The 26,737-nt window shown below is 40.9% G+C and overlaps 1 protein-coding gene across 3 annotated transcripts in view; it reads left to right on the top strand.

Annotated features, from left to right (window-relative positions):
* arl15a (ADP-ribosylation factor-like 15a) overlaps positions 1–15,397 on the top strand; it is a 122,593-nt gene extending 107,196 nt beyond the window's left edge. The window contains exon 5 of one of the 3 annotated variants that reach the window (XM_067614922.1): positions 13,324–15,397. In XM_067614922.1, coding sequence (XP_067471023.1) covers positions 13,324–13,476 — 153 coding nt within the window. In that variant the 3' untranslated portion in view covers positions 13,477–15,397. The remainder of the gene's footprint in view (positions 1–13,323) is intronic. The other 2 variants (XM_067614906.1, XM_067614915.1) reach the window with 2 other exon arrangements.
* Positions 15,398–26,737: the final 11,340 nt, after the last annotated feature.

Raw genomic sequence — 26,737 nt, 5'->3', positions numbered from 1 at the left:
GTCACAGAGATATTAGAGTCTACAGGTGATGTTACACTGTCAGCTGCAACACAACATGATACCAGACAGAGACCTGCAGAGACACACAGAGGCAGCTGTCACAGTGAGAGAACTTTCCCAGCAACTACTGAAATGTAGAAGTTGCTGCACCAATATATGGCCGTAAAATCTAAAAAAAACCTTTTAAATAAATCGGCAGCCATGATGATGAAAATATGGTAAACAAAATATAAATTTTGCATTGTTTGTTTTACTTATATATTAATTTTTGTTCATATTTAAACCCCAAATTTAATTCAGATTAGGACATTATAGTTATAAGTCAAACAACTGTTTCTCCTCAGTGACGAAAGGCAGAGATGATCTATTCATGACACGTACGACAGGTCTGGACCACTCGTAAATTTCATTCATACCTAAGAGGAAATACTAAGCATGAGAAAAATTGATGAATGCCACAGATGTTCTTAAATCACTCGTACGTGCATTTTAAAAACAAATCTGCTCATACGAGAGCTTCTTGCATGAGACTCTTTGGCCATAATGTACTAAAAGCCGAGCTCAACTTGGCTCCGTACGTGCCGACAGCGTGAAAGAGATGCTCTGTCACTCTGGCAATAAAAATATCCAGTGACAGTGTTAATTGCTATAATAATATCTGATGCATGATACCATTTGTTTTTTGTGTGTGTAACTCCTCTTCAGAATACATGAAAGTCATTGTTTTCAGCACACTGATAAAAACGCATGTCAGTGTTCTACTGTTTACACATAAACAAGATAAATCAGTCCAGTGCCTTTATTTTTTCTTTTTCTTTTTCTTTTTTTTTTTTTTTTTTTACAAGGTGTTAGCCTTTTAAATGAGGGCACACTCTCCTCAGATTAAATACAAGTGCCAGTGCCAGAGTGAACTTCCCACTCTGCCTGTTTACTCTTTTGATGTTCGTTTTATGAGTAATTTTTAACTTCCTGTTTTGGAAGCCAGCAGCAGCTAACTGATTTACTTTACGCATGCTTGCCATGATTGTGGTTCGTGTTATCTTAAAGTGCACAAACAAATCATTTGGTTGTTGAGCCTTGAGTCTGAATCAGAAATTTGGAAAGTACAGTTCGTAGCATTGCACAGGTCTTATGTTTTATTGACACAGAGAAAAAAAAACACAGATTTATTCATCCCAGTGTATTATTTTCTAAAAAATAGATATCTATATCGCACTAAATGAAGGATTTTATCAAACAGATGTTTATAGAACAATTCATACATTCTGCAGAAGATCCAGTATAGTTTGAGTGTGTTTTCTGTTCCCTCCTGTCAGTTGACGAGGTGTACTGTATGGCACCCTGAAGTGTGACATTCCATGTAAAGCAGCGCGTGATAGTTTTTTAAGAGGTGTCTCCAGCCAGCGGCCCCCGCCATGTGCAGTTAGATGACTTGATCCTCCCTGGTAAAACACAGTGTTGACAGCTTGATTTTCCAACAGGACATTAAACTGTTACAATTAAGCTGTCTTAAAATGTCTGCCTTTCAGTCTTGTGTTACACTTCACCTTTTCATTGCCCCCTGATTGTGTGATTTAATCGTTTAATAATGTAACTCAGTATCGAGATGTTTGAAAGTTGTTTTTCACATTCTGTCAGGTTTGCAGTTCTTGGTTATTTCTTCTCATCGAGTTAGAGTTTCATTATGAATACCACAACTATCATCAGTTATTTCTTTTCCAGTGTGAAGAAAATAAACAGAGATTGTTGAAAGAAATCTTACATATTCAATCTCTCATCCCACAAAGTCTGAGTTCTGGGAAATTTCTGTTTCGTAACAAACAGGACAACAGACCGATCGCCTCGGTGGTGGCTGCAGAGTGAGCAACACCTTTGCATTTTGCATGTGACTCATGTCTGGTTAACACATCCTCTCACAGTTTGTGGAAGGAAAGGTAGCGGGAAGGTTTCAGTTCTACCGATGGTGACTGAAAAAGGGGTCGCGAACATCAGTCACTAGTTAAAAAATGTGAACTCATACGTCCATGCAAACGTGTTAGGTGGTCTCATGTCAGACTGCGCTACTAAGTGATTTTGAGTCCAGATGTTTTAGCTAGTAAATGTATCTAACTGTTTCATACATGGTTAGCCACTTTAAGAGGTAAAGTAGCGTAGAATTCCATAGCACCTATTAACCTATGTGTGCGTGTCTGAGCATGAGTGATTACAAAAAAGGACTGCAGACCCTCAGTGTCAGGAGAGATCTCACAGACGTGTACCCGGCGTTTCATCCATCCTTCCTTGGGAGGCAAGGGTTGGAAAACCAGTCAAGCAGCACATATTGATTACCCTCTAGAGAATGTGCGCTAGACCTTCGAAGCGCAATATGTGAAGCTACTTAGAAACCTCTCATTTCTTTGATGGTTTATCTCTCTTATATCTTTGTCTACCGTGCTAGCGCAGCCCTCCCCGCCCATCTTCATCTCCGCTTTCTTTTCCTTTTCCCACCCATACAGCCTTTTCTCATCCTGTCATCCCTGGGCCGGTGGTCTGTCCCTTTGGTGAGGTTAAGGGGGACCGTGGGTGAAAGGCAGGTTGTGCGGGCACCGTTCTCGCCTTTTTCCCACAGACCGCGTCAAATGCTGCTGAACCCTGACCCCAGTGGGTCCTCACTCTCAAAATCGGCGAGGAACGCAATTCAGCCAGCCAGACCCTATTGAGAGCTGGACTCTCCATTGGAGGCAAAAAAAAGAATTCCCCCCCCCACCCCAATCCCAATTGTGATTGGTGCCCTTCCTTTGTCTGCTGGTCAAGCAGGGTCGGACGACCGGCCGCCACTAGCCAGGACAAGACTTCCGAAAAGCCTATTCAGCATGTGATTTGACCCCCAGGTTCCATTGCTGACTCACAGGGATCAAACGCTGGGAATCTTTGCGGGTTCTCTGCCATGGAGTTTTTCATCAATTGAAACTTACCCTTTTGACAAAACTCAAAATGACTGATTTTTTTTTTTTTTCTAAAAGTTTCCTTGACTGCATGATAATGTTTTACAAATGTGGGATTCCCTAGAAATGTTTCATGCAGGCTCTACAGAAGCGGCTAGGGAAGACTTCTGTTTCAGTCTCCTTTGTTCTTCAGTTCATAAATACCTCACTCTTGTTAATTGAGTTTATGCATAATTAACAGAAAACGAAGATGCACATGGGACATCTTTCATCCTTGACAGTTGTGGTATGAAAATGTTAGTCAGTGCTGTGGTTGCGGCTGCTTTTGCTTGGGCTGGGCTTTTGCTTGGGCTGTACACTCCTGGTTTCCTGGTAGTGATTAAAACCAGTCAGCAGCAGTTCTGTAACAGAGGGAATTAATAGTGCATAAAAATAAACACATTTTCTAAAGTACACCAAATTTCACTTTTGATGCTTAGCCCAAGGAGCGCTGTAACTATGCGTATACATACACCGTGATTAGTAGAAATGTAGAAACACGCTTCAAACAGCTGGAAAAGGCGGCGTGGAATTTGTGTGTATGTGTGTGTGTATGTTTTAAACAAACATGACTTGGTTTCAGTACTGTATGTATTTTGTTATATGATTAGGTTCTCTGGTTTATGATTAGTCTTTGTCCCATTTGTCTTGCCGTCTACTGTAGGGAACCTATCTATGATTAATTTACAAAACGCATACAAACATGTACATTGACACAAAGAAACAATGTGAAGATGTGGTCATGATTATGAATAGGAGAAGGTGTACGAGGCAGAAAAGGTAAGAAAACCCAGGAACTTTGAATTTCAAATATAATGATCCCATGGCATATGAGAGAGTGTGTGTGTCTCTCTGTATTTTTTTTGTTTTGTTTTGTTTTTTTTGTCTGTGTGAGAGAGTGTGTGTGTGTATGTATGTGTGTGCAGACTCCAACTGGATGCATGGTTTAAATCTTTTGCAGAAGGGGAGCACTTTGATTGTAATGCCGCGTGCTGTGTGCTAAAGCGGGGGCCTGCTGCAGCTTTCAAGCCGGTCAACTGTCAGGACTGGAGCGTGAAAGGGGGGCCTCAGAGTGAAAGGAGTGGAGGGTCCCACTAGGGGGGTCTTGGAGGAGGAGGGGTTGCTTGTGACGGACCTCCTGGGCTTTGAGGGCCCTCTGTGTGGGCTGCTACAGCATGGCGGCCCTCTTCACAAGAAATAGGGAGGGAGGGCGGGTCGAGTGAAGGTGCTGGCGCATTGGCCCCTGCAGCAGGGAGCATGGGCAGGACGCCAACTCACCCGTTCAAGTCCCACAGACCAGATGTTCCTTGTCAGAGGGCTCTTGGCTTTTAATAAATTGAGTTACTGTAAATCTGTAATAAGGCAAGGCAAACATGGGCACCCCGCCTCCCCCACTACACACACATCCCAGATATTCTGCCCTCACAGACTCTTCTTAGTGTCCTAAGGGTCAACCCCTGGTGAAGGGGCCATGGCCCAGCTACTGAACCTGCCAATTATTTTCCAACCTACACGAGAGGATGGATGTTTTCCTTCCCCTTTGCCCCTAACCCATACTCTAACTAAAGAAAATGTCATTCATGCTTCTAGATTGTAACACCACCAGGTTTCTGACCTTCACTCCTCTTTTAATTGATCAGTGGATTTACAGAAAATCTATCAGCAGGTTTCATTTTCAAGTAAAAACACCAAACATTCCCTGGTATCAGTTTCTCAAATGTGAGGATTTGTTGATTTTCTTGGTCATATCTGATAATACATTTTTATATGTTAACGTTTTGGACTATTAGTTTAACAAAAGCAAAACTGATGACATGATTGTGAGGAATGAGAAATTGCAAATGCCAGGTTTTCACTGTTTTGTCACATTTCATTCATAGATTAAACGATTAACTGAGCGAATAATCGGCAGATTAATCGATAATGAAAATAATTTAGTTGCAGAGACCAAACTACATGTATAAAATAGAAAAAAAAAAAGTTTAGTTTTCATCATATCATCACAGTATGCCTCTGCTAAAAGTTGACCAATATTGAATTATCAGTATTTTTTAAATATGTTCTCTGCAAACACACACTGCATCTGCTGTTGTCACTGTTAGACTCGAGACACGGGTCATTTACCCAGGTAACAGCAGCCAGTGTTTTTGGAAGCCATCTGATCTGCTGCAAGAAAAATAAAAAATAAATGATTCTGTGCTTGTAAAAACAAAGCAAAAAACATCAACCTGCTCACTGTCCAAATGGGAATCTTCTCAGGCACATCTTTTAGATATATTTTCAGAATGCCTGCCTATATGGAAAGGACATTATCACCGTGTAGGCTCTTAAGTGCAATAGCATTGTTCCAAGGAGCACACTGAAAGGGTCGGCAAGAATGTCCCTTGTGCAGTCTATCTTAGATTTACAGCACCTCTGAGGATGGCTCTGATCTGGCAGTGGTCAGTTGGCTTTGAAGAGAAGTGCACCGCGAGTGAATCACTTTGAACCTGCACTGAGCTGAGCCTGAGAGAGACCCATGGTCCCACCAGAGTGCAACAGGACAGTAAATCTAAAGGCAGCTCAGTTTTGCACTGTGACATGGGGCTTAAGTCTTAATTTGTTGCCTGCTGGTCCAACAGTTCTACAACTGTGGCTTGGTTCCAGGGTGTCCTCAACGCTTTTACTTGCTGGCTAGGACGGGTTTCTGGCGCTCACACTCTCCACGCACAGACTTCAGGTTTATAGTTTTTGTCTTTTATTTTTTTGTCTCCATGATTTCTTTAAAACTTCTACATGCATTTTCTCCTGCATTTGCACTGGAGGTCTGCTGCATGGTATGAATGGATCTCGTGCCGGTCTTTGCACTCTTGCGCACACTGGCAAACCTCCACAGAAATTTGAAACATCGAGATGCCAACTATGCATGGCTCCTTGGTCTGTGGTACCCCAGAGCCGATCGCTTCCTCTTTCACCTCCCTCAAACACACACTAGCAACTAGATAGCCAATGTATTTTTACAAACGAGAAGAGTGAGGAAACGAATGCATGAAATAAACAACATTTCCTGCTTTCGTTGACTTCAAGAGCGACCTTCCTGTGTGCTGGTGGACACAAGATGAGGCGCAGTTTGGCATGGAGACCGTGCTGAGCCATTTACACTCCCTTCTTTTGCCACTGCTAGCTATCCCAACAAAATTTGCGGGCCCTGGAGTCTTCACATCTTGTAATCTAGAAACAAAGGTAGCCGTGTCATGTGCCTACAGCTAATACTTTCACTTAACAGATGATCAGATCATTATCTAGCTTGGGTAAGGCTCGGGGACAGTAATCCCCTCAGATGCAAAACCCTGAGTCCATTGCCCAAGGTGTTACAGCCTTGCTTAAATAGGCTTTAGGCTTAACTTACTGGCCAGTGGGCTGTTTCATTTGACACCTTCCAAAGTTTGTGGTGCAATGTTTGTTTTTTCACTGGCTTCCCAAGTGTTCCCCTCTGGGGGACCTCCGGGCTTTCTCATGTCTTTAAGACTCTTTAGGTAAGCCGGAAAAGCAAACAAAGGCATATCTATTATATGGTAAGTGGATCTCACATTACCCTCCCATTTCAATGCAGTCGCCAGTGTGGGCCACTTTCCAGGTGACTGATATCTTCACAGGGGCCAACATGTCAAGGGATGGTGTAATTGATTGTCTTGGATATTTGAGTATGCCACTTTCCCTAGTTCAAAGACCCCCTAATGCTTCCTTCTCCAGTTATATAGCTTACTCGTGTGGTGAGGTTTTGACACATGACAGTGTAGCGTGATCATGTGGTCATGGTTTTTATTAGGACAAGGGCATTGGAGGCCTTATCATCCATTTTAGAAGGCACAGTTATTTTAAAGCTAACACTAAATTAGAAATTTGTTTTTGGCTAAATATACTGCAACGACGTGCTTCGGTCACTTTCTGCTGCCTCCCCCATAGGTCGCTTTATGCACACATGCTCTTAAGTATCCTTTGAACAAAGGATGTTATTTTTGTTGAAAAAGGGCCCCTGCTGAAGTTTATCCAAATGAAAACCTCAAGGCTGAAATCATCAGTTCTCCAATGAGTTTATTGAGTAAAGCTCTCGTTGCCCCACAGAGGAGTTTTGATAGTTGCCTGCAGGAAAGCAGTGTTTGAAGAATAACTTATCTGTTTGAGCAAGCCTTTTATCAGCTTCTCTTTATGTTTTGGCTTTTTAACGCATGGCTGAAAGGCAAAATCTTCTCAAGTGAACATTTCCTGTTCTTCCTTTTATGATCTTATTACTTAAACAGGAAGAGATTATTAGTATTATTTGATATTATTGAATTTAGTTTCGATATTTTTCTCAGACTTTTAGAACCTGAGGCAACTACGAGAGCGAGACTCAACAAAGAAAATTTCCCTAGATGAGAAACTGAGAGTTGACAGTAGAGCTGGGTGATATAACTGAAAGATTTATCACGATGAAATGATTCATTTCAGTCAATATTGATTGACTGAATTATTGATAGTTTTTAATGTAGTTTTTAATGACCTATTTTTTATAAAGATCAGGAGAAAAAAGGTTGAATTTAACCCAAAAAACTGGGGAGCTGACCTGTCCTTTTTTTTTATCAACAGTTTCTTCACTGTCTGCACTCATTTTCTCGCTCCACTCTGTTTCTGTTGTTGTGTCACACGTCGATGGTGCAACTGGACAACAAACCTGTTAAATGATTGGCTTGTTTGCGTGTCACTTGTAGCACGCGCCATTATTAAGGGATATGATGAAGGCTGTTTATAAGCCAGGGAAGGGAGCACGCTTGGAGTTTGTTCATGCAACCGAACTTTGCGTATTCGTTATGTGCTTTCATGGCAGTTTGCATTTAATGCATTTAAGTGAAACTATCGAACATTCTATCAAACTATTTTTTTATTGCTATCGATGAAGTGTCTATCACTGGTACATTTTGCTATTGTTTTATTGCCCAGACCTAGTTGACAGCGCAGGTCATTTAACTTTATTTTATGATACTGATCTGCTTCAGGAGAGTATCCAACATACCTGCATGTGTTCCATCTGGCTTTGCTGTTAACCTCTGCAAGAATGCTAGACCTGACTTTAGATTTTCCAACTATGTTTGTCAAATATGACCAGTCTTTCTATCAGGAAGATCATGAACATGGCATGTTAACTGAGTGTACTCTGTTGCCTTGGACCTGTGCCATTGCACCCTAGAGAAAGGCACTTAACCCTAATTACTGAATGGCACAAACTTAACTGCAAAAATGACTGTAGGAAACACACAGGGTACAGATACACACTATATCTTGGGTATCCAGAATACAGATAATGATAACACTATGAAAAATAACTTCAATTTTGAAGTCAGTAGATCATCATTGCAAACACTGCAACAAAGATGGGTCTTATTAGGATTTTTTTAATGTCATCTTTTGTTATACAGTCTGTTTCTCTCAGCATTTTAATTTACAGATACATGTACAATTTTAAGAATAAGTGGCTTGTCATCTTTGAAGCTGTTTTTTTCATGATGCTGGTGGTACAACAACAAATAAATTCTTAGGCTAAACTATAAATTAGTTCCTACACTGGAACTGTGGACTGGAAACCTGTTGCACAGTGCATGTTGGGATAGACTGCAGCTCTAACTATGAGCGTAAATAGGTATAAATATTTACTTCAGCCTAGGTTGTAATTGTACTGATTTTTGTTTTCTTTTTGTTCTTAAATACAGGCCATCATTTAATAAGATAGACATTTGGGCACAATACACCTGCTCTCTGGTTTGAATCCTCAGTTTTATTATCAAACTGAACACCACTGCCAAACAGACAATATAAATTTGTGAGGGATATAAATTTGTCAGGGGGTTTTCTGACATGTTCTTAGTAGCCAACATTGCGCACCTCCATGACTAGAACTTGGCCTCAGGCATCTTTCTCTTCTCTGTCATCCAGTCTGTCTTTTTTTTTTTCCACCCCTGTCTGCCTCTCTAGTGTGTTTCATTGGTCAGGAGGCCAGAGCAGGGCTCTGCTGGCAGTAGACAGCCGCCAAGACTGACAGGATATCCTCTTGACTTGACACGGTGCCAACAGTGACCATCACATGTAGTAATCTGGCAGTGACCAGAGAGCAGCCGGGTGCCATGCATGCCCATCCGCCATCTTAAGAAGCCTGAAGAAGGCTTGCCAGAGTTGGAGCTTAAGCTTAGCTGACTAGCTGTACAGCCATTCCCTGCATACACTGGATAATTGTCAAACCTGACGTTGTACAGTATTTATAATGATGTGGCATTTCCTCCAGACTCATTTTCAGCCTTCATGTATTCTCACTCAGGTCTACAGTGAAAATCAGCCCAACTATGACTGCTGAATTGTCAGATTGTTTTAATCAACATGTGAAATTTTCGATTGAAGTTGGAAAAATCTGATTCTTTCCAGGGGAAGCTTACAGTTTTGTTGACCTTGCTGTCTTATTGAAGCTGATTTTTCCACTAATAGCCTAGATACTGATTTCCAGTAGTGATTAAAGAAACGTACCTAGAAATTACTCTATGTACATTTTCCCTCCCTGACCAACATGTCCCTCATCTCTCATTCATCAAATCATGAGCATACCATAATATATTATATCAAATTATATCATCCATCATCAGTCCATTTATCATCAAATCTCACTAACTGTTACACTTACTGTATCTGTAAGTTATTGTTAAATGTCCCGCAACTGAAAGCCATTATTTTTACAAATGTTTTCCACTAAAACATTTACCTCCTTGTCAGATATTGATGCTGACAACCAGCTTTTGATATTTTACTTTAAAAAATCTTCAGAATTTGATCAGATGCATAAGACAACTAATGCAGAGTTGTGGCTTTTTGGTGTTATTTTGTATCTTATAAGTACTTCAATCCACCATCAACCTCCATTTTGCATGCATCACAAAGTTTGGCCTCCAGAATTAATTGAGAGGACATTTATCAGAATTTCTCACCACTGAAGCCCTGGACCTCTCACAGCAAAACTACATTGCTATGATGCCTCTTGGCCTTGCAGCGATGCTCTTCCTACAGAACGAGCCTCCTACAGAATTTTGCAGCATTGTTAGCATTACTTTTAGCTTAGTGCCTTCACAGGTCTCATCTTTTCATATTTAGGAGGTGAAAACAGGGTTTAACAAATGTGTTATATGCGTGATCCTCAGTTTGATAAAACTGCTATCTTCATTTTGTTGAATACTCTGGATTTTCCTTTAAACATATAATATACTGTATAAGGAGAAATGGACCTCTTCCACCTTGCTCAAAGTGGTTACAAATCTCATGTTGATCAGTTATTCTGGAAATAGAATAAAACAGGAATGCTGATGACAACTGTCTGGGAATAAAGAACTGATGTAATAAAAATACAACATAAAATCCAGCCTATGCAAGTTCTCAGTCATTGCACTGTCCACTCTGCACAACTAGTCAGACTCAGAACTCACTGTAACTATTCAGGCCTGTTGCCAAAGAGTTCTGCTTTACTGAGCTGTACAGCTTTCCCCACAACAGTATACCCCTGTGGCCAGTGTGGCTGGATTCCAGCAGAGGGAATACAGTTGACACAGACACAGGTGATTAAAGATTTTTTGACACCCTTATGCATGTATAAGCCGCTTTCTCCACTGCACAAGGCGAGGCCCCCGGTCTGTATGACCTAGAAGAAGCTAGACTGGATGACCCAGTGGTCATCCTAGGAGCCATCTGGCAACCACGTCTTGTGTGGCTTACCCTTCCCACTGCCTCACGCAATTCCTTAAGCAAGCATAAGTGCGCTTAGGAGGACTTAATCTCAGAGAAACTGGTTTGGGCCATACTGCTGACTGCCAATGTGGATGCACCCAGCCGTTAGGTCATGGGGTTCCTTCAGTCATATAACACTAAAGCAGTGTCTTCCTCTCCGTCTGTTGTCTGATTAAAATCTTTGGATTGGATGAACAGTGTCAATGAAATGTCCCTGGTATGAAGGGGTTTATACCAATTAGGTATCATATAAATGGGGAATTCTTTGGTATCTTATACTACTCGTGTTGTTGTGCGTGCCCAACTGTAAACTGCACTGAGAACATAATAAGTCAACTGGTTTCGTTGGTAAGATCAGTTGTCTGGTGCATAGTGCTAAAGAAGGCATTTGCCGCTCTGTGAGATGCCCTTGGGTATGTTCTTGTGGCCTGTGAGGTAAGGAAGGGAAGTGAAAGAAGCTTGAGCCTGTCTGCACTTGCACAGAGGTCACTGCTGGCCTTTTGACTGTCTGCCAGTGCAGGGGCCAGGGTCTTCCAGAAGAGGGCCTTGGCTACAGGCAGACAAGTGAGCCAGCCAGCCAGACAGGCAGCCAGCCGCATCGTCTGCAGTCTAGGTCTGGATCTAGTGCCTGGACTAGGGCAGCTCAAGTTACCCAGACAGATTTGTTAACACTGTTTGGGTCCGCTCGGCTTTCTAGCCAGGCCTCTGAGCCAAACGCGGCTGAGGTGACTTAATCTGTCATTAAACTCACATTACACCCGGACAGAGACTCGGCTCAGGGGGGCAGAGACAGCGCTCACTCTCCCACTCACTGGCATGGCTGGCTGGATTTGAGCAGACACAAAGAATACCCCCCCCCTCCTCCTCCTCCCCATCCTCTTCATGCCACACACCATGGCACAGCTAGACAGCCCAGCACGGTCTAGACAAAAGCAATTTCACTTGAAGTTGAAAAGTCATTTGACTGTGTGACGGGCACCGGTGTGGATTTGGTGGTGTTTCCAGGGTGCACAAATCTATTTGTCTTCTTGCATTGGCAAAGACCTATTCAGAAGGCTAAGCTTATCTGCTATTTTAAAGATTTGTTCAGTCACCAATCTTTGTTTTTTTATTTGCAGAAATATGTAGAAAAAAACACCTTAAAACTAAACAAGTTGTGATTAAAATTAGTATTGTTGAAGTCGGTATTATAATGTCTCCTCAGCATTGGTATTTCTGCAGTGATTGATGAATGTCACCTCCTCACCTCAGCCTGTGTCCTTAAATGTGCAAACTGATCATAGTAATTAGTATAATAAACTGTTAAAAAACAAATCTGGTTTTGATTTCAAATTTGGTATCACTATTGCATAGAAATTGTGAGTATTTTAACTAAACTATGATAAAATTATTGATCAATGGGATAGATATATTTCTTTAAACCTTTTACTAACAAGCAGACATTTTGTATGGTGGGAAGTTTTGCAGCTTTATTGCATCAGGGACATTAGCGGCACTTCAGATTGCTTTCAGAGCTGCTGACGGTACACATTTGTCTTTGTACATTCTTCACTGGCTGTCAGACAAACAGGAGGAGATGGGTGAACTTCGTTCACATCGGGCAAGCGAAATTGCTTCCATTACTCTCAGCTTGAAAATGTCAGAAACCCTAACAACCTGCAGTACCTCCAGTGGAGGTCTAAGACATTGTTTCCCTCTGCTGAGATTTGTTTTTACGAAACAGCTGGTTCTGGTTCTCCCCCCCCCCCCCCCCCCCATCCAACATCACTGCAACCAACTGTCACGAGCTGCCAAAAGCCAACATATGAACTTTATAATCAACTGTTACAAAGAGCAGTGCCAATTCAATAAGCCACATGTTTCTCAGACAAGAAGAATATTTTTTTTATTTCATTTAGTTTTATTTATTTATTTATTTTTCTCAAATTTTGTACATTGGTTATTTGGACATTTTCACGGCTGTGACCTCATGTGTTTGTGAGTGATTATGTGAAGAAAACACATTGTCCATGGAAAACTAATTGCAGTGTGGATAGGGATGAGACACAAGGTTATCCCCCCTCACCCCCCTTTTTTTTTTTTTTTTTTTTTTTTTTTACTTTTTAATATTCTTGGCCTCAGAGGACAGAGACTGTGGCCTATGAAAACTGCAATGCAATAGTAAAGCCAGGATTTTCTAACATTTAAACCAAGGTAGAATTACAAAATGATAACCTGGTCCTCATTTCTATTTGGCCCAGTTATATACTGACCACATACTGGTCTAAAAATACCCCAAAGGTTTACCATGGAGGTCCAATAATCTGCAGAATTTACAAGATTAAACTGTCCTCTCAAATGATTTAAGGTCACTTAATAACTGAAATCACATGGTGTAGTGTTCATTTGAGACGACAGTGTGCAGACTATTGGTCATTAATGCATATGGTTTCAGACAAGTGATATTAAGAAGAATGTGTCAGCGTGAAAATAAGTTTTGTAGGTGTGGAACAGAAGCCTTATATATACTTAATTTGATCATTTCTGAATGTCTGGAGTGACGGTGAATGTTCCGACTGACCAAACTGTATGTTTTTGCCGGCAGGTCAAGAAGTACTTTGAGTTGGAGCCGCTGGCCAGGGGGAAGCGCTGGATCCTCGAAGGCAGCACCACCGACAACATGGAGGCAGTGAAAGAGAGCTTCGGTCAGTTCATTTGCCTGTTGGAGGACAAAGACACAGAGCCTGCAAGGATTTGATGCTAATGCTGCTAATGCTAAGAGACATTAGCATCTAACGAGAAGGAAAACACCACATCCTGCTGGTGCCCACGTACACACACTTCACCCACAGACACAAACATGTACACACAAGCAAACACAGCAGATGTCGGCCTCTCTCTTTGAGATGTGTATTGTATGTTATTCTCCCTTCACTGTGCTCTCATTTTTCAAATTGGAGGAGTGTGCACAAGCAACAGTCAGCCACTACAACCTGACAGAGGAGAGCCGCCATTAAACCTGTCTGACGTAAAGCAGTTTGTCAAGAAAAAAAAATCATTGAACTTTGCTGGAAATGGAAATCTTGTTTACTACTGTTTGTGCCATTGTGATAAAACCAGTGGCATTTGGGATACATGGCATTCCTTCAGTCATCATTGGACACTAACACATACATTCTCACTCTTACACACAAACACACACACACACACACAAAGTGGAGCCTAGGTCGTCTGTAGATATGTTTAACATCTCCACTAATTACTTTAGCGGATGTTCGGGTGAGCACGGTTGATGTTCTTTCCACTGAGAAGTACTGTACGGCTGTCAAGTGTGCTTCTCCTTTTGACTTGCTAACAACGAATGTCGTTGTGTGATTGGAGTGCATAGTCCAAAGCCTTGTGTTATGTACAGTAGTTACATATCGGTGTGTCACACCATGTCTGAATATCTAATCTGAATATTGTAGTCTGAGTATCTCATGGAGTATTTTGTACAGTACATGCAAACAAGCATAATGCTGTGTACCCTCCTGTGTGGCCATACAGACGTACTACTAATCATGTGACTAAGTGCTAGGCGACTTAACGGAGAGTCCATTCGGAGTAAGTGGGAACAAGTCTGAATGCTTTTATAAATGTGCATCTTAGGATATATTTTATAGCTCTGTATGTTAACCTTGTAGAGCTACATTCGGATTACAATGATTTTTTTATATTATCATACCACACTTTCAATTCTCTCAAATCAATGAACAAATAAATCAAAAAAGTGTTGATTGACCGGGCTGGATGTATTTCGCAAGTTGAAAAAAAATGTGATGGAATTAGTTTGTGATGGAATTAGTTTCATTTCAGTGTTTTAGCAAAAGTGTTGTTTGTTTTTTCTACATTTTTTTTTTTATTTTATCTGGCATAATCCCTCTCGGCACTGGCTTGCGACTCCAGTTTCCCATCAGGGTGGAATACAAACTCTATCAATCAGCCACAGCAACAGCTGCATCTGACAAGTCCCTGTCCGACACCCTAATGCCTTCCAACTGTCTGTGAAGACCCCTCCCTGTCTGCTGTTTATCGCGGACCCCCCGCCCCACTTCATCCCTACCAGTCCCAACCAAGACTGCCCCTCCACTCCACTCCACTCCACTCCAGCTGAATTACTGCTCAGTGTGGTTTTTATCCCAGATGCCCTCATGTGGACTCCACACCTCTGAAACGAGTCCTGTTCAGTGTGCCACAGGTGTGTGTGTGTGGTCGTCCCCAAAATGTGCTTCAGTAACGGCGGACGCACACACCTCCTCCATGTGTGCTTTGTATTTCTGTTGTTGTTTTGTTCAGTATTTGGTCAGGTTTTTAGAAATGGAATCACTTTTTGTACCTGACATACGGTCTACCTTCTTTTGTAATCTGCGTGGCTCGGTGCATTCAGTCACTTACAAAATAAATCTGTCGATTAGCAACTATACCAGTGCTGGACTTCGCATATCTGCTTGAACTTAGGTTTTAAAACATTCATTGCGGTTTTTTTTTTGTTTTTTTTGTTCCTGTTGTTGTTTTAATGTATTTTTGTTTGTTTTTTTTGTTTTTTTTCAATCATGAGTTTTGTCTATAATGGCAATTAAAGTTTTAAAAATCAAAAAATTGTCTTAGTTGTCATTCATATTCTGATTACTTTTGCTTGTTACAATGTTGTAGTAAAATATTTTTTTATATTTACATCACTTAGTGGAACATAGGAAGCCATAATGCTTCTTTATCTTAATGTGTAAATGACAGTATGGATGATAGTTTGTAGGTTTGTTAAGCATTATAAATAATATCTGTATTCTGCCTTTACAGAACAATCCTTGAACTGTTTAGCTCATGTTTGTCATTTTATCTGTTTGTAAATCTAGAAATTCAGCTAAATTAGGTTTGAATTTCTGGGACTGGATTGGCTTTTTTTGGCTGTTTTATGTGAATATTCATGCTGTTTGCATCAGTATGAAATGCGTGATGAGCTGGATGTTTGTCTACCCTTCTGGAAACATTTTCTTCACAATGTCTCTGATTTGTGATTTAAGGTGACCTGTGGAAATCTGAGATGCTGGAGGATAATCGGGAAAAGGCAGACCAGCCAGTGGAGGTCGAGCCAAAGTTTAAAGAAAAACGCTCAAAGTCAAAGTAGAGCAGTTGAAGAAAGTTTTGAGTGGAAAGTTAACCAAGTGAGACAGGAGTTCCTGATAAATATACTCTACTCTGTGCTACCTCTGCCTCCCCTTTTCTTCTCCTTTTGCCCTTCTTCCCTCTCTTTCAAATTAACCGTGTGGCTTTAATACAATGTGTGTCATGCAGGTTGCCCTGGCGACTCTTTGATCCTGTTTTCCAGTCTCTGCCTCTGGGGCAGACGTGCTTCTCTTCAGTCTGCTGCACACCAGCTCTGGAAGCTGCTGCCCTGAGACAAACCATGGGCTGCTGCGCTCGTCTCGCTCCCCCTTTTTCTCCCTGTCGCTCTCACTTTCTCCCTGTTTTTTGAGTCCTCTCTATCTCTCTTTCCTTACCACTTTCTTTTTTTTTTTTCCTCTCAGGTTCTCTCCAACTCTGTCTCTCTCTTACTCGCTCTGCTTCCCTTTGGTCACGCCAAAGGAGCCCTCCCTCAGCATGGGCATCCAGGGTGCCCAGGGGAAAGGAAGAGGCCAGGACCTCAGCGAAGCAGCCCTCCTGGGAGAAAACAGAGAGACGGGGGACCTCTCTCTTTCACTCCTCCTCACTCTCTCTCTCTGTCTGTACAGTTGATTTTATTCCCCTGAAAAAGATGCAGCCAGTCCTCCCACACTGAACCTTTACATGCTTTACCTGTTTAATTGCTGGTGTCTGTCTGAAGTGCTCAGGGAGTTTCTCGTGCCCTTGTTGGCAGCAGAACTGCAGTGTGGCTGACAGATAAGCAGCTGCAAAGTTACATTATTGTTATAGTGTGCTAACGCAGTCCAGACTTTTCTTATCAGTCTGTGCACACAATGGCAGTACCATGAAACAATAACAGAGACATGATGTTTACTGTGATGGATACAGTATCTTAAGCAAGCTTCAAGTCTCTGCAAGTTGATTTTTATAATTCACTAAAATGAATGATAATTAATGTCTGCCTGGAAGGCAGGAAAAACACTTAAAGAAATCTAACTGTGCCAAACCTAATTGTTGGCAGTAATATAAAGTGAAGTTGTGATTTGTAACAAAATCGTGAAATATACAAAAATGCCATAACAATTCTTTGAAGATAGTGAAGATATGACATGTAGAGGACTGAGAAAGACGGTACATAAAAGTAAATTGAGCTGACAGCACACAATAGAGTGCAAAGCTTTGCCAGCCACAAATAATTCTGCTTATCTGCATCCTCCATCATAGTTTATGTATCTCTTTGGTTTTTGTTTTTTTTTTGGTTTTGAATTTCTGACATCAAAAGCTCTGCATTCACGTCATTAGTGGTCTTCTCTGCATGTACAACCTGGTTGCAGTGTTTACAGGACACACACACATCACAGTAAATGAGAACACTGCAAATTTTCCATCATTGAATTGGATTCAAACATATTAATACTCACAGTTGTACAGTGTAAGAAGTAAACTGACTTGAAATCTGTTTTTTGGGGGTTTTTTTATCATTGAGAAGATAGTTTATACATAATTCATTCATTTTTTGTGTGTTTGAAGTAGAATCTCATGATGGACATATCAGGTTTGATGAAGTCAGATATTAGATGTTGCACGAAAGTAAAATGTCAACAAAAACAAAAGAAAAGGTGTTGGCATCATAACATCAAATGTCTAACATCAAATTAGGTATTTTTGAATGTTTTAGATTCAAAAATTCGGTTGATTTTACATCATGACAGAAAACATTCTATTTTATTTAAAGCTAGATTTTAGCAATTTAATCGATGCACATTAAAATGGGCAAGTCAATTATGGTTGGTAAACATTAATATCTGCTTGATTCAGTGGGTTTTGAAATATTTTGGTGTTTGTAGCATCAAACAATGGGGTCAAAAATGTGCCACATACAGTATAACGACCTACCAGAAGTATAAACAAATGCGATCACACACAACCAGATGAAGCCTGTGAGCTTTGTGAAATGCAAATGCGCGACCCGACAGGGAACCTAACTTTCGTTTACAAGACAAACAAAAGCAGGCATGTTTTCTTAAACTCTGCAAAGAATGCCGTTTTCTCTGTCTTCTCGCTCTCCCGTCCAGTGTGTGTGGCAGTGTTTCAGCTGATAAGACCGAGCCAGGAGGTTGAACAGATGTTGCCCTGACATCCATCTGGGCCTTGTACCCCTGCTCTCTGCCTCCCACAGCCAGCCGATGCTCCACTCAGGACACCCCACGTTCCCGGCCCCTCACAGCGAGGAACTCCTCCAAACGGTCCTCAAGCAGTGACGCAGCACAGGAATCAGCCTGGATGCTGCTTTCAATCATGTCATATGTGTGAGATACCAGTCAGTTATCAGACGGGATCTCTGGATACATTCAAGGTGTTTCCTCATCGTTTCAACACCGTCCTGCTTCCATGACTCACACACACACACACAAACACACACGCCCCTTTGAAAAACAAACACAAATGATGGAAATGCACCGATATGATGTAAGCTTGTGAGGAAATGTTCCCTGGTCCAAATAATTATTTCCAGAGCTGTGAGACAATTGTTCCACAGTCACAAAATGTGCAGTTCCTTGACAACGTGACTCCGCATATTTTTATTTGTATAAATCGACAAACAAAGTCATACTTTTGTTTGTCCAAAAGGTGAGAGACCGCAATCCTCCAGCTGCTTTCAAAGTCTTGTACGTGGACTTTCATCAATTTCATTTTAATTAGATGGATTAATAATGATGGAAAATCAGCTTTGGACAAAAAGCTGCATTTTTGTGGTATTAAAACCTCATCAGTATGAAACAGTATTTGCAAATAATTCCAACTTTCTGCTCTGACTGGAGCACCACATTGTTAGAACTTCCAATGTTAACTAAAATCATCATTTTTTGATTATTTGAAGGCAATATTCACATACTTTTGTAGGATTTAAAGCTTGTTAGAAAATAATACCGTTTTAAAAGCCTTAGTTGTTCTAATATTAATAAAACTAATCCAGTGAAGTACTTGTCAACATTTTTTTAATCCTGTCTGATATGGACTTTTGTCTTCTCACATAAGCAAATAACTTTCATATAAGATTGTTTTAACTGTAAATATTACGTCACCAACAGGTGTCGTTGAAAACATTCACCGATACACCGATATTTTACTGGTGTTTCCTCACCATCTTTGTGCTTTCAGATGTGCAGCAGGAGATTCCTCAGAGCTGACGCCCCTGACTGGTGAAGGCGGAGGAATCCCTCCCGTCGTGCATGCGATCCTGCAGGTTTGTGGTCGAGCTGTAAAAGTAATGAATGGCTCTCAAACCTGATAGAATCTTAACGAGTTACACCCCTGCCAAGCAGTGAGCGCACTTTGCAGCAACATGCCACAATGATTGTTACCATTAATTAAAACTTGATTTGATCCACTTGAATTTTCCTACACAGTGTTTTATGAGTCACTTTTTTTTTTTCTTTTGAATTTGAGTTTAACTCTTTTTAAACCTTGCTTCACCTTAATGTTAAACTTGCCACAACCTTCGAGGCACAGGTACTTATGCAGCATATTAACACAGTCATCTAATCAGAGGTGGAAATTGAGGATATCGGGCACTGAACCAGACAGCTACCACCATCATTTCTTTATAATTATTGCAATTTGGACAAAGACTTACTTACACTAACCCCAGCTTTTATTACTGTCACTTGCATTCATTTTTGTGTAAGAATGAAACTGTAAACTCAGACAAAACGTATTCTATAACAGATTTGGCCTGTTGAAACCTGTAACTCTGCAGTCCCAAACTTCATCCACTACCTCCCATTCATGAAGCAGGATCTCAGTGGATTCAGGTTTGAAAAACTGGAATTAATATTGATCCACTGCAGGTAAACTTTAGCGAATGTTAAGTTTCACAGGTGACGATGAACCGAGTTTATCAACTATGTTTATTTCTCTGATTCTCTATTAAAGCGGTGAAAACTTTTCAGAACCATTTCTAAAAATAATAGCATATCATTTCCCACATGGCACATTGATTGCTGTTGATTTGTGATCATTAGCAGTCAATCACCATTTACCTCTCCTTCCTTTAAAAACCTTTAAGTCAATTTTGGTATTTATTATTGTGTTAGTAATGAGAAAACATCCTTTAATCGTCTGCGAGTTTGACAGGAGATGAAACTCACGTGATCCTTTCAGGGTTCTGTATGTTACAGATATTAAAGGATGTAAACATTCAAACTTTTGTCTTCCAAAACTTCAGGGAACCATGCAGTGCAATTCTACTCTGGCCCTTTGTGGCCACCTAAACGCCTCTTGTTTTTTCTACGTGTTTGAATGCCTCGTCTGTTGGGTGACTTCCGTGGGATTCCAGCAGGCTTGTCACTCTGATTGTTTGTCCTGGGGACGAGATCTGTGTGAGTCCTGTTTCTCTTCCTCTCTCCTCGGGCCCGAGTGCTGATGGAGACCCGCATCCCAGGTGGCCCACACATCAAAACAAGAGGGATCGCGGCTCTTGGTTTTCAGACAAACATCACTCACTTTCTTTGTTGTCTGAGGGACAGGGGGCATGGCGGTTTATCTCCTGAGGATCTCCCCCCACTATCGCCTTCCACAAGCCCACCGCCCCATCCCACAGGAGCCGCTAAAAGCAAATGTCAGTCAAGGAGAAGGCGTTGCATTCTTTCAAAAGGTCAATTAGTGGTGGCCACTGAAAGATCTGTTGCATTTTTAAGTCAAAATACGGAGACTATTTAAAAATCTCACACCTTCTTCTCTTGATCGTCCAAACAAGTCACGAGTGTACTTCTCTGGTGCAAAACAAAGCCACACACGGTGATTTTTTCTTCTCCAGTTTAAATCCCTCTTTACGGTGACACCTCCGTCACGTTGCAGTCCATGTTTTGAAGATACCTGCCCTGCCCTCCCTACATACCTACCGCACACAGCCCAGTTTAGTCTACTGTGAGTTATTTGACGCTGAGCCTGATTCACGATGTGCCGCATATGAAACCTATTGCTCTCTCAGGCCGTGTGATGGGGCCCAGTAGCAGCTCAAAGTGTAGCACCTCCTGACCCATCTGTGCAGGTGATTCCTGCTCCGGCTCTTCCCCTCCAGGCCTATAAGGAGCACCGTGTCTAGGGGACTTTTATGAGCGTGACCTTAACATGCCCGTCTCGAGTGGTCTAGACTCAGTGCTCCGTTTACTGGAGTCCCCATCCCACTGATGGCTATCAGACTTTTCGCTTTTTACTAGTGACTCTCTCTTGTCATAACTCTTTGAAGACGGACAGACATAACGCTTTGACCATCCTTTTTGTGGACTTTGTAGAATTTACTGTCACGACGCTGAAAAACAGGGAATAACAAAGGGGAGGGCTCTGACATGCACTGCCTCTCTCTCTGCAGGAGAGTCAGATGAACATGTGGAGAGTACAGCTGAGGTTCGGCTGCACTCGGAGAAGGTGGTGAGGCAGGCATCAGGAAGAACATATTCAGTCTATTAGGACAGGTCATCACAAGCTGAGGTCGAATCAGAACATTGCCTCAAGTGACATTATTTTAACACAAGTCAGATTTACTCCAGTTGACCTTTTTTCTCGCAGTTTTTATGAGCCTTGGCCTCTGATAATCCCTGTAATGAGCTGACAGTGAATGTTTCATAAGAAGCCACAGGTGATTAATCAGTTGCTAATACGTAGTAAATATTTAATTGCTGTCTCTAATTTTCTCCTTTTATACATTATGGTCTGTCTGGTATGCCGTGTGGCAATGAGCCAAACACTGTAGGTGGATTAGCTCATTGAATCCAAACAGTTTACGGGGAAAGCAGCTCTGGTGACGACACTATGTGGGCAGCTTGCAGTTCTCAAAATACAAACGTTCCGTGTGAAAGCCAAAAAGAAGAAAAAGTGAGTCTTTCACAGGGACAGTCTAGTAAACACGGTTGCTGCGCAGAGAGAGAACACCTGTGTTTTTACCAAAGTTTTGGCACGGAGCAGTTTGACGACTGCCTGAGCCATATTTGGTCGAGTGCAAATTTAATGTTGCCCTTACGGTTATGACGAAACACACTCTGACTCACGTAGGAAAGTGCAAAGTCAGTCACAGATAAGATATATGCGTGAACAATAACGACAGAAGAAGGTGAACAGCGTGGCGCTGAGATGAGTCAGCTCTGCTGGAGTAGCAGGCTGCAGCCAATGTGTATATAACACAAACACGGGTTAGATAGTGGGAATAAGCTTAGAGCTGCGGCCAGAAATAGTGTTTAAGGTTTTGGATTAGGGTTAAAAGTCAGAGAGGTCAAGTAAGAGACCTGTTTAGATTGGCTTAGAGAGGTTAGCTGGAAGGAGCTCGCTGGACAATTGGTCAACTGGCAGCTAGAGTTCACGTTAACGGTGGTCAATACTGTACAGTATGTGTGTTATATTTACAATATAATGTTAACAAACCTGAGCCTTTTTTTGCATGAGGTATTTCCCTGATAAACCCAAAGCTTTTGCAGAAAACTGTGGCAATTTAGAGACAATTAATGGCTCTGAAACATTTTTATTTTGAGTTAACGTAGAGAAAAATCTGCAGCATTAAAACCTCAGTCCACGTTTTTATTAAACATATTAGCTATTTCATCACCTTCCAAATGATGACGTACATGACTAAATAAACCCACAGCTTCAAAACACAAACATGTTTTATGCGCATTTGTCACTTCTCTGTCAAATTGAGAAATATTTTATGTCTCCAGTCCAGTGTTTTGGGATCGCATGGCAGTGCTTCCCCTCTGTTTACTGTTGTTCTGAGGATTGAACCTAAACATCCTCTAATAGGATTACCCAATAGGAGAAACCCAGAAGAAAAAAATATGTCCTCTTTCTCTCTTTACGTGGAGTATGACTCACTGATCAACAACCGTGTCATCGTTTAGTCCCAAAGCGTAGTTTCTTTTCAAAACATTATTTTGGATTGACGTTACATTCATAATAAACAGATGACACATCTTTAATGAATACTTTTTTGACCTATTTCAATTTCTAACTTCGAACTTCTTTCTAACGTCTGACAGTGTCACATATTTATTCTATATCAGCGTTTTTCCAGCTCTTCATTTAAACTCTGTGATATTTACACGGACTAAATTATTCAAACCCAAGACTCCGATAATATTCTTGATGTTTTGTGCATCAGTTTAAACACTGATGCACAAAGTATTTGTACAAGTATGCAAGTATTTGTACTTGCAGTTATTAACAAACATCCAAGTAAAATGTACACAGTGTAATGTATAAAATATTCTATTTTATAAGCCAATGCAGTATATTTGCCTTAATTTGGTTCCATAAATTCTAGCAGGTTATAAACATCATTTAATTGATTTCAACAGCCATTAACAACCTGTTGGCCAAGTTAAATAACATTTCACATCCAAACTGCAACTGTAAAATCAGCTTCATATGTACAGAAAGCACAACAACAGTCCAGCTGTGTAAAGAAGTTGAGAAGTGAATTAAATACTTTTTATGGCTTTTTTCACCTCTCGGACAAAATAAACAGAAATTAGCTGTTGAAAGTTGAGGGAGTGACATTCTTTCATTCTCTTCAGTATGTCTCTCCTGTTGCTGCCCGGCGGACAGCCCCCCAGCCCCTCTCTGAATCACCCTGGTTCACATACACAAGATTAAGTAGCAAAAGTGACATCCAAGACCAATCGGGCCACCCAAGAGAACCGCAACCAGCGGAAAAGCTGTCAGAGCCCCCTTTTGCAACATTAATCTTCAAGCCTCTCCTGCACTGCCAACTCACATCTCCCTCAAACAGGACAGGGAGGTAGAAAACTGAACTTTTCCCTCCCTGAAGGTTTCTCCTCTCCATCAATTAACTCTTTGGGGGACAATTCATCGTCACCCGCCATGTGCCAGACAACTTCAAACACTGGCAAAATGAATTACTTTTCCAGACATTTTAAAACCTGCCTTTAATTTGGCAACAAGGAGATTAGTGAGGACGTTAGTTTAATTTGTAATCGACCTAAATGCCTTCACAATGACATGAGGCAGAAATTACACAGAACCTGATGCTTTAAAGTGATTTATGCCTGGGAAAACTACATTTAACTTGTCTATAGAGACATTTTTATTGCATCTTCCACCAATTAATAAGATGTTAACATCCAGCAATGCAATTTATCTTAAACGTCATAAGGCCGTTAAAATAGACATCGAGGGATCAATCGGCTCCTTTAACCACCTCAGCTCACCCTTTTGTCTTCTTTGCTGACCGAAAGCATCTTTGATCTCTTTCAGGAGGGTGAGAGGATAACTGTGTGGTGTGTATGGGCGTGTGTGTGTGTGTGTGGTGGGGGTTATCCTGACCTTCTGAGGGGGGGTGGTGTCACGTCCAACCTGATAGCGGTGTGAATGGGGAAACAGAAAAGATGAATACAGCAATTGATAAATAGCGGAACATGAGTGTGTTATGCTGTGGATGCCTTCAGTCCCAGGAGAGGGCCTTCCTAACCCCAACCTTTCTTCTGCCCGAGACCTGAGAAGCAAAGGGGGACGTCGCGCCATCTAACAGTGTTCCTTTGAAGAGAGCAGCGCTGAAATCAAGCAGCATGCCTCGAATACTTTCTGCTGGTTTTCAGTGAGACTCTTTGCACATGGCTGGAAATCTAATCTATTGGAATATATCTGGTTTAAGGGATGAGGCTGGTGATATTTTATGTTTTCACAATGTTTTCATTATTGTTAAAAAAAACAATAACATAAAAAGACCAAAACCAATAATGAATCAATCCTGCTAACATGTATTGTCTGTATATTCAAAGCTTTAAGTCTGAAAACCATTAAAAACATAATGATGAGCCACACCACTGCTGTAAATACTCATGAGTGAACCAAATGTGTGTTAATCCGCCGTTGAAAATAGTCCCCAACAAACGCACTATTTACTCCTCTATGATTAATGTTAGCTGAAAGCGTCAGCGCCCAGCTGTTATGGGAAATTATTTAGTCTTTTTATAAAACGAAGGTATGTTTGTGACCCATTTTTAAAGAATTACATCTTTAGGAGGACAAATGGGTTTAATGCTGAGTGACAGACAGACTGCGGAATAGGAAGTATTGAAAGATGGACGAATGCATGGCTGATTTTAGACTTTTGGTGATAATATCAAAAATATAGAATACTTCCAGCTTTACCTTTTGATATCCATTTAAATTACATGCTTCCTTCTTACCCCAATCTAGCTGTGTAGTTACAGTAGTTTTGTTTTTATTTGCTAAGGTTTTGAGATATCTGCCTTCAACTCGATACAATGGAGAGATGTATGGGATTTTTGTTGTGGTGCTCACGGCATTAAAAAGCTACAGTTAAAAGAATTTCTTTCCCAAACTAACTTCCTCTTTTTTTCAGGATCACCCACAGACCTGACTGTGAGCAGTTTTCATAAGAACTATTAAGAAACAGTTCCAGTAAAAACTTTTGACTCTGAGTTCTGTTTTTAATTTGTTCAAATGTTTTTAAAATGTCTTTTTTTTTTTTTTTTTTTTTAGTTTTTCTGAGCACCACAACTGAAATACCATTCATATCCATTGTTTAGTCTCCAAGCCCAGTAGAAAACCCTGATGACGTCACTAGGGGTTTTTCCCAAGATTTGGAGGAAATTGGGCAATTTGGATTAAATCCTCGGTCACGTATGTGTAATTTTATACATATAACATACATATATCATGATATAGTAAGGTCTCTGAAACATCTTGTGAGAAAACGTTTAATCTGTTTTTGGCTAATCCAAGTGGATTAAATAATGAAGAATGAAGGTACATCATCGCACTCATTCAAAAATCTTATATTACCATACAGCAGTCCTGCTCATTGATTTGCCATCAGTGGTCTAAAACACTAAGAGATGTTGGCTACCATGATAATAACAGTACAGCAGTAGACAAAATGTAAACGTTCCATGCTATATGTTACACATCTTACTTGTGGTGAGAAAATATAATTTATTTAGTGAACAAACACTTAAACAAAGTTGGAAAGATAACTGTGATCATTTGTCCTTTCAGCCTATATAAACCCCCTCACATAAAAATCTGTGATGAGAGAAATAATATGAGAGAAAAGGCAATAATATGAAATAGCTGTTTTTTTGTTGTCTCACTGTACGGAGGGTAATAAATGGTGCAAGAATAATAAACAGTACACTTTAGGTAAACAGGTTCTTTTCAGTGTTGCTTGCTGTCAGCTTTTGTTTGGATAACCAGAAGTCATCATCAATCTGTGATCTGTGCCCTTCAAAACAAGTTCCAGTCCACACAGTGTGCTGAAAACACACACACACACACACACATACACACACACAGAGGGAAGCAGGTCTTTGGCTGCAGACGAGCTGGTTTTCGTGCCTCATCGCCTGGGTTGTGGAGTTCACAGTAGTGAGCGACCACAGAAAGCAGTCATCGCTTGGTCATTTGTGTGAATGAAGGTGTGTGTTGGTGTGTGTGTGTTATTTAGTGAAGCATCTTTAACATCAGCTTGGTTGGCTCACGTTCAAACTAAAACTTTGACATCAGGTCTTCTGTCCAGCTGCTGAGTCCAAGCAGGATGCAAGTAAAGCCTGTAAGCTTCCCACCACAGTGTGGAGGTATGTTTTTAATGACAGGAGGCTCTACTGCGAAGTAAAAACATTAAGTCACGATTGAATCATCAGTTGTAGACACAGAACTCCTGCAGGAATTTCTTTGTTTTTACTATCTAGATTACATGTTGCACTATGATTAAATATTAGAGCATTTTTTTTGCGTCAGGACGATAAAATTTCAACGTTAAGTGTGACATACGTGGATTGTTTGTACTGATGGTTCGTTTCTGCATCACCCGCTGCAAAGTC

The sequence above is a fragment of the Thunnus thynnus genome, chromosome 2 (genome assembly GCF_963924715.1).
Source record: "Thunnus thynnus chromosome 2, fThuThy2.1, whole genome shotgun sequence".
In the NCBI taxonomy this organism is placed as follows: Eukaryota; Metazoa; Chordata; class Actinopteri; order Scombriformes; family Scombridae; genus Thunnus; species Thunnus thynnus.
The sequence above is the reverse complement of the archived record's forward strand: the minus strand, read 5'-3'. Positions and strand labels throughout refer to the sequence as shown.